The sequence below is a fragment of the Phacochoerus africanus genome, chromosome 2, assembly GCF_016906955.1.
Source record: "Phacochoerus africanus isolate WHEZ1 chromosome 2, ROS_Pafr_v1, whole genome shotgun sequence".
NCBI lineage: Eukaryota > Metazoa > Chordata > Mammalia > Artiodactyla > Suidae > Phacochoerus > Phacochoerus africanus.
Window position 1 is genome coordinate 239,097,401 of NC_062545.1, and position 12,887 is coordinate 239,110,287.

The 12,887-nt window shown below is 37.8% G+C and overlaps 1 protein-coding gene across 9 annotated transcripts in view; it reads right to left on the reverse strand.

The window, feature by feature from the left end:
- Positions 1-378: 378 nt before the first annotated feature.
- The window catches only part of RNF38 (ring finger protein 38), a 130,140-nt gene continuing 117,631 nt past the window's right edge, over positions 379-12,887 (reverse strand). For all 9 annotated transcript variants that reach the window (XM_047767926.1, XM_047767925.1, XM_047767924.1 and 6 more), the window contains 3 exons: positions 7,102-7,223; positions 5,404-5,503; positions 379-3,790 (listed from right to left, as the gene is read on the reverse strand). In XM_047767926.1, coding sequence (XP_047623882.1) covers positions 3,728-3,790; positions 5,404-5,503; positions 7,102-7,223 — 285 coding nt within the window. In that variant the 3' untranslated portion in view covers positions 379-3,727. The remainder of the gene's footprint in view (positions 3,791-5,403; positions 5,504-7,101; positions 7,224-12,887) is intronic.

Below are 12,887 nucleotides of genomic sequence, written 5' to 3' on the forward strand. Positions count from 1 at the left end.
TATAGCTAATATGAACCAATCCATTCAATTACCTATTATAATCTTACTTCCTACATCTTATGGTTGACATCTATAAAATCCAGCTACCTGCTTATGTGTTCTCCATTGTTCAGTAAGCTTATACCACATGTGTGTCTAAACTCAGCTATCTTCCTGGCCTTTTTAAAGATGTAAAATATGTACCATGTTATAACACTAGTTGCTTTGTTTCCAAGTTGTTTATACAAACGTAGAAACAAAATCTGAATTACAGACTAAAAATGAAATCTGGCTGTCAGTAGCTCAAGGATTCTATCTTCCTGTCAGAAGCCTGCTATACCCCTCCTTCCAAACACACACAACCCCTACCCTTCCCTAACACAGTAACACAACCAAATGTTTTAAGTGTACATCATACATTTATTACCAACAACCCTCTCAACTCCAAAATTGGGCACAGGGATTAAAAATAAAAATTCATTGCACTACTTAGTAAAGCATTACTAGTAACTTTCATAAAAAATGTACAAACTTTGTTAAAAATTTATCAAGCCTTCAAATGATTTGGTTACAGATATTTATAATACGTACATTTAAAACTATATGTTAACTGATACAATGGAATATGATTTGAGGAAATGACTCAGCAAACAATTTCAAAATACACCCCTGTAAGCTTTCATAATCTGAAACAAACAGCAAAATGAGGTAACCGAATGTACCAACAGGGGGAAAACAGCTTTCTAATAAAGGCCTAAAGATATCTGCAAAAAACAGTCTCATAATGAGTTGGTAGATCTCATTTAAAATATTACAAGAGGACCAAATTTAAGAATCTTAACAAATCACATTTCAGAGAATATATAAAATCTAAATACACTTTCACATTTTCCAGATTTTGCTCAAAAAAAAAATCAGGACAGAAAATCTTAATGAGATCTCTGGAGGCCTTGTTTTTTGTTTTTGTTCTGTTGGGGGAAGAAGGAGGCGCTGAAAACAAAGATGATATTTCATGCAAAGGAAAAAAAAAACACAGCAGAGTTAAGATGGTAAAGCCAATATTTTAGGAGGAAAGAGGAAGAAGGCAACGAACCAACATCTGCCTGCTATTTGGTTCATCCCCCAAGGTACCAACAGCTGGGTATGAATCAACTGTTCTTTCTCTTCTGCTAGCCACCAAGTTGCTCACTGTGGCTAATCTCAGCTGGTTCAGAACACATGCTTGTATGCTCCTAACACGCACTAACCACGTAATAAGCAAGTCTGCACACATCTCTAAGAGCCCTATGCAAATAAAAGACATTCCCAAAGAAAGATCAGTCACAAGAGTGCAACAATTCAGGATTTTACCAAAATAGACCCTGCTGCCTCCTAAATTGCCAACTGCCTCTCAAAATTTTACTGGAAAAAGGATATTATGACAAGAATTCATCGTCAGAGGGAGGGAAAAAAGAACTACTTTTCCTAGTCATTAGTACAATGTGCCTTGTTAATTAGGTATCTATATAAATTAGAAAAAGTGCTTTACTTGCATGCTTCAATAAAATGAATACTGAGTGTAGTAGTGTTATGTTAGATCTGTACAGATATAAATTTTTTTGCAGCTATATAAAAGAGTCTATGTATAACATGGGCTTTTGCCATTTTAAACATGATTTCTTAATTAAAAAAAATAAAGATTAAACTATACGTGATTTGCAATGTAACTGATTATGTCAATAATTTTGGTCTTTAACACACTCTATTCATCAGGAACAGGTGGGGATGTCCTAATGATTTAAAAGTAATATGTGCATTTTACCACTGTTTAGATGTATTTCTGATGCACTGACAAATACAGGGGCAAATAGAAAGTATGCAAAATCCTATTTATATGACTAGATAGAGGCAACAGTGTCTGGAAAAGGGCAAAATTGTGCTTCTGTGTGAATTGACTTTACTGAACTCTAAGCTGTGATGAGCTTATAAAGTCTTCAAGGGAAGGCAAGTAGCATGGCAGTAACAAGTAGTTAACACTGTCTGAGTAGAAAACTGACACAGAGCCAACTGAAAGTTGAGTGAGGCTGGCAGCAAGTTATCACAGTCCTGACTGGAATTACGCAGCTTGTGCTACTGCAAACAGAGCAATGACATCAACTGCAGGAAGAGGCAGACAATGCTGAATACACTAGAAGAATGAGAGAGGAATCCAAACATTGCTGGAAAAAATGTCTTTAAACAATCGAAATTAGGCTCAATGAACCTAATAAAAAAACCCACAAAGCTATGTATTATTTTCAGATCAACTAAATGAAGGTCAATTCCTGTTTTACAGCATTATTTTTTATACAAAAATCAAATCATTTATACTGCAAGTATTCTGGACACCTGTTATATTAATTTTTTTCTCATTCAAACAAAAATCAAAAAGCAATAAAACATCAAAGCACATCAGGTCTAAGGAACTCGAGCTGTCACAGCACTTAATAAATCCTGGAAATGAGGATTTTTATGAGAAGCACATTTACTGATGGGAGAAGAACTAGACAACTTTCAGATGTGGAGCTTGGCAGGTGAATTAATATGAACAGAAATATAGTTTACTTAAAACAATTTAGTTGCCTACGGGAGCTTGAACAAGGAACACATATCAGAATTAACAGATTTTGTTCTGGTGGAAGTAAAGGAGGTGAGACTTCATGGGACCAGTGGTATTCTTAGAAATATATTACTCAAATATCTTCAGAATAGACTACAAATCTAAACATTAAAAAAAAAAATCACAAGTACTTCCGGTAAGAAGCTTACTGGAAATGTAAAGGAAAAAATAAGAGAGTATCAACATTCAAATCATTGATTGAAATGCTAATATTGCTAACTGATGATGTATGATATTGCACCTTCTTTTTGGAAACAGCAAGTTGGAGATTTAAAAATTTGTCACAACAGAATCAAAACGTCAGGTTCATGGAGTGAGAATCTGTTACACTTTTTTCTTAAGTGACCCACTTGGGACCACCAACAAAGAGAAGGTGACAGCTGCCTGAAGCAAAGGAAGAAGGCTTTTCTCATTCCATTCATTGGGAGGGAAGGGGATGGAGTATTCAATGCTTATAAATGATGCACCCTTAGCAATCAGTGTGCAACAGCAAACACAAGGGAAAAAACCAGTGTACAGTACTAGTGCTGTTTAAATAACACACCAGATTATACATTGCAGCATAATTAAAACTACACACACATTCTTGGTACATGCTGGTATATAGGATCTCATACACACATTAGCTACCATGCCCTCACACAAGTAGTTGCACACATTCTCTCTCTCACACACAGATACATTTATCACCAACAGTCATACGCTGCATTCACTTCCACTCACAGTTTCTGAAGGCTCTATATAAGGTAGATTGCTATATCATCTGGAGCTACCACTTTTTATAAAAGCACATGCTAAAAGATCACGTCCACTGTAATCTTGCAGCAACACTCGGAATGATCACACAAAAACCAGGGAATGTTAGTGCACACACAAAATTAAGCTAAAGAAAAAGTCTTTGGAGTTCCAATCACACGGTTAGTATAACAATCCCATAATTGTGAAGACTAATTGTAAGCTTTTATAGTTGATTAAGTCACACAGTGCAAAGAAAGGTCCATTGACCCTTTTGGTAAAGGGAGGGCTGGAAGCCACACAGATTAAGTTCAATGGATAGTCCGTATATACATGTGATGAGGAACACCGAAACTATTTGTGCTTTTAGGTTGGTCATTCGGAATCCCGATGCACTTCCGAAGCATCAGCTCGGCAAATTGGGCAAGTACGATTTGCCTAGAACACAAAAGAGAAAATGTGTCTGAGTTTTGACTTATACAATGAAACATATTAAAAGCAAGGGAACAATTTTTACTTTCCACATAGTTTTTTCCCTTTAAGAAGGTATAAGGTAGGAGGTTCCCGGTGGCTCAATGGGTTCAGGAACTGGCAACGTCATTGCTACAGGGAGGGTTCGAATGATCTCTGGCCCCAGGAACTTCCACATGCTGTGGGTACAGCCAAAATCAAAACAAAACAAAAAACCAAAAACCAATGATTTAGTCTCTCGTTTATTTTTATTGTTTTAAGTACATCTTTTATTTTGAAAATCTAAAGTTTTTGAAAAAAATTGTTTTAATTCCTTAGTTTCTTTTTAAAAATACTTAAAATTTCAGACAATAATAGTCTATGAATAATTTCTTAGTAAGTCTGTTTCAACACGTAGATAAGATTACCCATCACTAGTTTAGACAAATTTAGTAACTGGCTTAAAACTCAGGATCAACAAATGGCACAACCATTTGCTGTGTTGCTAAAATCAGAAACAGACAACCCCTGCTCTGTTATTTTCTACAACCCATTTTCCACCAAATACTCTCATTTCTACATTATGATGGCTCTCAAATCAAGTCCTTTTCTTTTCATCCAATTTCTACTATTTTTTCCTGGCTCAGAACACCCCTTTATTCCATCTCCCCGTGTCTCTCAGAAATTATCTCTATTCCATTCCGCAAACAGTGGCTGTGATCTTTCTAAACCATATCCTCCCACATTACTTTCAGGATCAAGTCCGAGCTCCCAAACATTTCACAGTGACTGCAATAAGCTGGTCTCTGAAAACCCTCTTCTCTTGCCACGCTCCCTTCACACTGTAGCCATCAGCCACATGGAACTTGTGATTTTCTGGTCATTCTCTGCTCTCACATGTCAGGGCTGTGCATTTACAACAGCTTCCTTTTTCTAAAATGTTAAGACTCTCCACCTTCAGGATTCAGTTTGGGCTAAACTGGGTACCTTAATCTGTGCTCACAGAGAACTGATTCTATTTTATTTTAACTCATCTGTCTTCCTTACCAACCATGAAGTTATCTAAGCCATTATTATCATCTCTTACTTAGAATAACCTAAAACAAACAAACCACAAAGCTAAGTTATGTTACTGCATCACATTTTTATTATGCTATTATAAAAACAGAAAATAAGAAGTCCCTGAAATAATTTCACCCTGGCATACTGTTAGAATCTGTGCACTTTGGGTTCCCCTCTCCCCATATAGACAAAAGAGAAAATGGTCAGAATTACATAAAAGCATTAGAGGTTCATTTCTCATGTAAAACCTGACAAAAAAGCTCCAATAAGGTCCCTTTCTAAATTCTTAGAAGAAAGTTAGGACATACTGATTATCAAGGACAAAAACCCTATTTTAGGATTTTGTAAAATCACTCCTAATGTTGATGATTATAGTTAATTTTACTGGTCTTTTCTCTTTTCTGAAGAAATCATATGAAAGCTGTGTTTCAATTTTGCCTCAATTACCCTCCACCAAAACATGGACTTGACTCTACATGAAACTATGGTCAATAAAAAAGGAAATTCAATGTCACTCCCTTTAGATGCCATCACTTTACCTTAAGCCATTTGTCGACACACTTGGCATGGAACTCGTGGTTACAGGGTAAAACTCTAAGTAGCTGCCTTGACTCAAAATCACACATGCATACTACACACCTAAAAAAAAAAGGCAAAAAGATTGTTCAACCATAAAGCCAAGTGGTTTCTATTTTGGTTATCAAAGCCTACAAAACTATTTATCATCTCACCTATCAAATATTATTTAAATTTTAAGACAAAAGAAATCTATCAATACCGTGAAAAGGGCATGATATTAAGATGTTTGGTAGAGTGCTTTACTGAGAGATCATCAAGAAAATTTCTGGCTTAACATCCAAGCCAGTCTTAATAGTGAAGATGCTATTATACTCAACAAATGGTGTTGGAACAACTGAATACCCATACGCATAAGAATGAAGCTGGACCTCTATCTCAAACAATATATGAAAATTAACTCAAAAATGAAAGCGCTAAAAACTATTCTTAGAAGAAAACACAAGAGTATATCTTCAGGATCTTAAAATAGGCAATAGTTTCTTAGAGGTGATACCAAAAGCATTAGAAACAACCACCCAAAAAACTAGGTAACTTCATTCAAAAAAAAAAAAAAGTGCTTCAAAAGACAACAATCTAGAACTAAATTACAGAATGGGAGATATTTTTGAAAAAATGGTATATCTCATAAGGGACTTGTATATATATATATATATATATAAGTAACTTCTATAACTCAATGAGGATAGCCCAATTAAAAACTGGAGAAAGAATATAAAACTTCCTTATAATTCTGGGGGGAATGTAAAATGGTGTAGCCGCTCAGGAATGAAGTGATACAAATGGTAAAACATGAAGGGACTTGAAAACACTACGCTAAGTGAAAGAAAACCAGATCCCAAGAAGTTCCTTTGTCATGCAGTGGGTCAAGGATCTGGCGTTGTCACTGCAGTGGCTCAGGTCACTGCTATGGCACAGGTTTAATTCCTGGCCCAGGAACTTCTGTATGCCATGGGTATAGCCAAAAAAGAAGAAAAAGAAGCCAGATCCATAAGACCAAATATTTTATGTTTCCATATATGTGAAATATCCAGAATAGGAGAATCTATCTATAGAGATAAATGGGGGGAGGGCTGTGCTGGGGTAGAGGATTGGGGAGAAATTAAGAGTGGCTGCTAATAGGTAAGAAACTTCTTTTGGGGGAGATGAAAACGGTGTAAATTTGATTGTGATGAAGGTCGCAAAACTCCATGAATATACTAAAAACCACTGGATTGTACACTTTAAATGTGAACTGTTTCTCAGTAGAATTGCTATAAAAAAGATAAAATAAGCACAATCTTAGAGGGAAAACCCTCAAATGTTATAGGTATGAGACTTTTCAATCTAATATAAAACATTCTGGAGTTTGAATTGAAAACCATACAATTTCTAGCAACCTAAAGGTCCAGAACAGCACTGTTCAATACAACTGAGGTGATAGAATGCTCTACATCTACACCTTCAGACACAGCATCACCACTACTGCAACTGAAAAATTTAACTTTTAACTTTCAACAGCCCTGTGTGACTAGGAGCTACCACCTTGCCGGACAGCCCAGGCTTATGGTATGAAATAGTCATTACTTAGCTTTACCAGGTTACCTTTGACATTCAAGCTTTTATTTCATAAAGGTGGAAAAGGAAATATAACAGAGTGATGTCAAAAAAAATGTACTTACAAAGTCTGTTCTGACTGGTGGTTGTTAGGATTGAACCTGTAAGAAGGAAGTTGTTCAATATCTGCTTTAGTTAGTCCTCGAGGCTTGGCCTCTCCCAGTCGCTCTGCTAGGTTTAACAGGGCCTATAGAGGGAAAGGGAGACATAACTGTATCTTTCTTTAAATTTTCTATTCCAATAGATATTTTAAAAATCTGTATTTATTATGGAAAAATATTAAATACATATAAAAGAAAAGAAATAGTGTAAAGAACTTACTTTCCATTATGTTCATTACCCAGGCAGAACAATTCATGGCTAATTTTATTTCCTCTATTACTGTCCATTTCTAAACCCCAGGAAACTAAAACATGGTATATTTCATTGGTGAAATGGTTCTGTGTGTCTCTTTAAGACAGTCTGTCAAAGTGAGCAACTTTCACATTCTGAGCTGGATAAAATGTGTTGTGGGGGGCTGTCCTGTGCACTAAGAATGTTTAGTAGTATCTCTGGTCCCCACAAAAATATCTCCAGATACTGCTAAATATGCTTTAAGGGATAAAACTATATCCAAGCTAAGAAACACTACTGCCCTAAACATTAAAAGACCTTGTATTTTATTTATTTTTATTTTTTGCTTTTTAGGGCCACACCTGCGGCATATGGAAGTTCCTAAGGGTCAAAGTGGAGCTGCAGCTGCCGGCCTAGAGCCATAGTCACAGCAACTCAGGATCCGAGTGTGTCTGAGACCTGCCCCACAGCTCACGGCAACGCCGGATCCTTAACCTCCTGAGCAAGGCCAGGGACCTAACTCACATCCTCATGGTTATCAGTCGGATTTGTTTCTACTGAGCCACAATGGGAACTCCCTAAAAGACTTTTTAGAAGAATATAACCAGGAGTTCCTGCCGTGGCTCAGTAGTTAATGAATCCAACTAGGAACCATGAGGTTGTGGGTTCGATCCCTGGCCTTGCTCAGTGGGTTAAGGATCCGACACTGCCATGAGCTGTGGGGTAGGTTGCAGATGTGGCTCAGATCCCGCGTTGCTGTGGCTCTGGTATAGGCTGGCGGCTATAGCTCCGATTAGACCCCAGCCTGGGAATCTCCATATACTGAGGGAGCGGCCCTAGAAAAGGCAAATAAATAAATGAAAGAATATAACCACAATAACATCATTACACCCCCCAAATTAATCATCAAATGTCTCTGACTTTTCAATTATTTTTAAGACACTTTTTGAGGTAGTTCGTTCAAGTTAGGATCCAAATAAATTCATGTATTACCACTGCATGATGTCTCAAATATCTTTTTTTTTTTGTCTCTTTTTGACTTTTCTAGGGCTGCACCCTCGGCATCTGGTGGTTCCCAGGCTAGGGGTCTAATCGGAGATGTAGCTGCTGGCCTATGCCAGAGCCACAGCAATGCAGGATCTGAGCCGAGTCTGCGACCTCTATCACAGATCAAGGCAACACTGGATCCTTAACCCACTGAGTGAGGCCAGGAATCTAACCTGCAACCTTGTGGTTCCTCGTCGGATTCATTAACCACTGAGCCATGACAGGAACTCCTCAAGCATCTTTTTTGCTCATTTTTGAAATAATACTTTTATTGATATCCATGATTTTAGACAATTTTTTGGGGAAAATATGTTGTTACAAGCAACAAAATAAAAATTAAATCGAACAGTTTTAACATTTCATTTTCAAACTCTTTTCTTGTCATTTAATGGTTTAACAGCTTCAGAAAAAAAATTAAGTTGAATGATGAATCCTTAAGTAAACTATTTTTATTTTTTAAAAATTAAAAAAATTTATCATACTTGATTTACAATGTTCTGTTAATGTCTGCTATACCACAAAGTGACCCAGTTACACACACACACACACACACACACACACATTGTTTTTCTCACATTATCCTCCATCATGTTCCATCACAAGTGATTAGATATAGTTCCCTGGGCTATACAGCAGGATCTCATTGCTTATCTACTACAAATGCTACAGTTTGCATCTACTAACCCTGAAGTCTCAGTCCATCCCACTCTCTCCCTGTTCCCCTTGGCAACCACAAGTCTGTTCTCCAAGTCCATGAGTTTGTTTCTTTTCTGCAGATAGATTCATTTGTGCCATATATTAGATTCCAGGTATAAGTGATATCATACGGCATTTGTCTTTCTCTTTCTGACTTAACATCACTTAGCACGAGCGTCTCCAGTTTCACCCATGTTGCCGCAAATGGCATTATTTACAGTCTCTTCAGCAAGGGTGCTGGGAAAACTGGACAGCTGCATGTAAATCAATGAAACTAGAACACACCCTCACACCATCGACAAAAATAAACTCAAAATGGCTTAAAGACTTAAGCATAAGACAAGACACCATCAAACTCCTAGAAGAGAACATAGGCAAAACATTCTCTGACATCAACCGTACAGGTGTTTCCTTATGTCAGTCTCCCAAGGCAACAGAAATAAGAGCAAAAATAAACCAATGGGACCTAATGAAACTTACAAGCTTTTGCCCAGCAAAAATAAACCAATGGGACCTAATCAAATTTATAAGCTTTGCTATAGCAAAGGAAACCATAAAAAAATAAAAAGGGAAAAAATAGTTTCAAACAATGCAACCGACAAAAGCTTAACCTCTAAAATATACAAACAATTTACACAACTCAAAAGCAAAAAAACAACTCAATTGAAAAATGAGCAGGAGACCCGAATAGACATTTCTCCAAAGAAGACGTACAACAGGCACACGAAAAAATGCTCAACATCACTAATTATTAGAGAAACGCAGATCAAAACTACAGTGAGGTACTACTTCACACCAGTCAGAATGGCCATCATTAGTAAGTCTACAAACAACAAATGCTGGAGAAGAGTGTGGAGAAAAGGGAACCCTTCTACGCTGTTGGTGGGAATGTAAATTGGTACAATCACTATGGAAAACAGTATGGAGATACCTCAGAAAACTAAATATAGAACTACCATATAACCCAGCAATCCCACTCCTGGGCATATATCTGGACAAAACTTTCCTTGAAAAAGATACATGCACCCCTATGGGCACTGCAGCACTATTCACAATAGCCAAGACATAGGAACAACTTAAATGTCCTTTGACAGACGAATGGATTAAGACAATGTGGTACATATACACAATGGAATACTACTCAGCCATAAAAAAGAGCGGGCATCTTTTTTTACTCTTGTATTTGTTTTTTTTTTAGACTATTTCTTGGGCCGCTCCTGAGGCATATGGAGGTTCCCAGGCTAGGGGTCTAATTGGAGCCATAGCCACCAGCCTACGCCAGAGCCACAGCAATGCAGGATCCGAGCTGTGTCTGCAACCTACACCACAGCTCACGGCAATGCCAGATTGTTAACCCACTGAGCAAGGGCAGGGACCGAACCTGCAACCTCATGGTTCCTAGTCAGATTCGTTAACCACTGCGCCACGAGGGGAACTCCTACTCTTATATTTGTTAAAGAAACTAGGTCAATGGCCTGTAGAAAGTCCCAGTCTGAATTTGCTGACTGAAACTTCCAACCCGTGACTCAAGTAGTTTAACACATTCCTTGTCCCCTGTACTTTCTTTAAGTGGAAGATTTTATTATTTCCATCATAAGGCTCACCATGTCTAGTTGTCATGTTAGCACTGACGGAAAACTGCCTAGATCCATTAATTCATTAATGCTGGCAAAATGTTACTATTCTATTATTCTTCATTTGTTAGATAAAATATTTCTGTATTGACTAGCTGCCTCATAGCAAACTGTACTTAATAGTATAATTTATTTAAAATAGGCAAGAGGTGAGTTCCCACTGTGGCTCAGTGGTTAATGAATCCAGACCAGGAACCATGAGGTTGTGGGTCTGATCCCTGGCCTCACTCAGTGAGTTAAGGACCCGGTGTTGCTGTGAGCCATGATGTAGGTCAAAGACATGGCTCAAACCCTGAGTTAACTGTGGCTGTGGTGTAGGCTGGCAGCTACAGCTGCAATTAGACCCCTAGCCTGGGAACCTCCATATGCCGCAGGTATGGCCCTAGAAAAGACAAAAAAATTAAAATAAAATAAAATAAAATAGGCAAGATAAGACCAATGAGGTTTTTGTCCTATTATTTCTGAAGTATCACTATCAACTCATGGATTTTATTTTTTTATTTTTTATTTTTTTGTCTTTTTGCCATTTCTTGGGCCGCTCCCGAGGCATATGGAGGTTCCCAGGCTAGGGGTTGAATCGGAGCTGTAGCTGCCAGCCTACGCCAGAGCCACAGCAACGCAGGATCCGAGCTGCGTCTGCGACCTACACCACAGCTCATGGCTACGCCAGATCGTTAACCCACTGAGCAAGGGCAGGGATCGAACCCGCAACCTCATGGTTCCTAGTCGGATTCGTCAACCACTGCGCCACGACGGGAACTCCCAACTCATGGATTTTAACATAGCTAATGTGTTTCAACATACTGCAGCCATTATGCTTATTGATTTTTACACCAGTACCTTCTTTCTCCCACTTTTCAATGGCTCCAATTCTTCATTTGCTTTATCCTACAATCAGGCAGCCATACGCATGCTGCTTTCTCTCTTTTTTAAAAGGCTGTCACAGGGCTAAGAGAATAAGTACTAGGAGTTCCTGTTGTGGCTCAGCAGTAATAAACGTGGCTAGTATCCATGAGGACATGGGTTCGATCCCTGGCCTCACTCAGTGGGTTAAGGATCCAGTGTTGCCTTGAGCTGTGGTGTAGGTTGCAGACATAGCTTGGATCCCACACTGCTATGGCGTAGGCTGGCAGCTGCAGCTCCAATTCAACTCCTGGCCTGGGAACTTACATATGCCACAGATATGGCCCTAAAAAAAAGAGAGAGAGAGAGAGAATAGGTAACAAAGAAATAACAATAGACAATGAGAGGAACAAATTTAATATCCCATAATCTCAATAATCAAAGCTCTGATAGCTGTGTTTTTAATATGATGCTGCTAGAACACTGGTTTTGGTATAGCTTTATTTTAAGAATTGAGTCATCTAAATAAACTGCTTCTCCTTCACCATGCATGCCCTTAAGTCTTTCTAAATGCTAGAACAGATGGTAAATTGTTAAAGTGAATTGATGCTGATTAGCTATAGAATTTAGGTAAAATTTATAATATAGCTGACATTTATGTTTTATACCTCTATTTTATATTCTACAGGACACTTAGGTCAACTAACATAATTTAGGATAATTATATTCAACATGTTCATTAAGCCCTTATTAGATGGACAATAACAGGGCCCTCAACAAATTTACATGGTCTGGCAGGCAAGGTAACTAAAGGCAGGACCTCATCAGTATGTAGTATGGTTTTAGACCTGGGAAGGGACTAGAAACACCTTTCATAGAGGTAGCAAGTTGTTAACTGGGTCTTAAAAGATGGCCATATGCAGGAAAGAAGAAAGGTCTTTAAGCAGAAGAATCAGTGGGAGTAAAGGACAAGAATGTATAGGGTAGACACAAAAAAATGGCAAGTACTCTGGACTACGTAGTACTGCTTATACAACAGAAAATAAGAAAAGCAAATTAAACTTTCTTGATTGGATTAAAGTATGACTTTGCAGAAAATTAAGAGAATCAACCCAAATAATTTAGAAAGAGATTCCAAATATTTTTTGTACACTGAGATGGCACCAATGTTTTTTCCACTGATACATATATGATCTGTTTAAGAAAGAGCTGTCCTTTTCAACAATATGACTTATGACTTCATTTTAGTATAGAATGCCTAAAGGATAGCCAACTCCTTTTCTTACTCCTTTGTACAA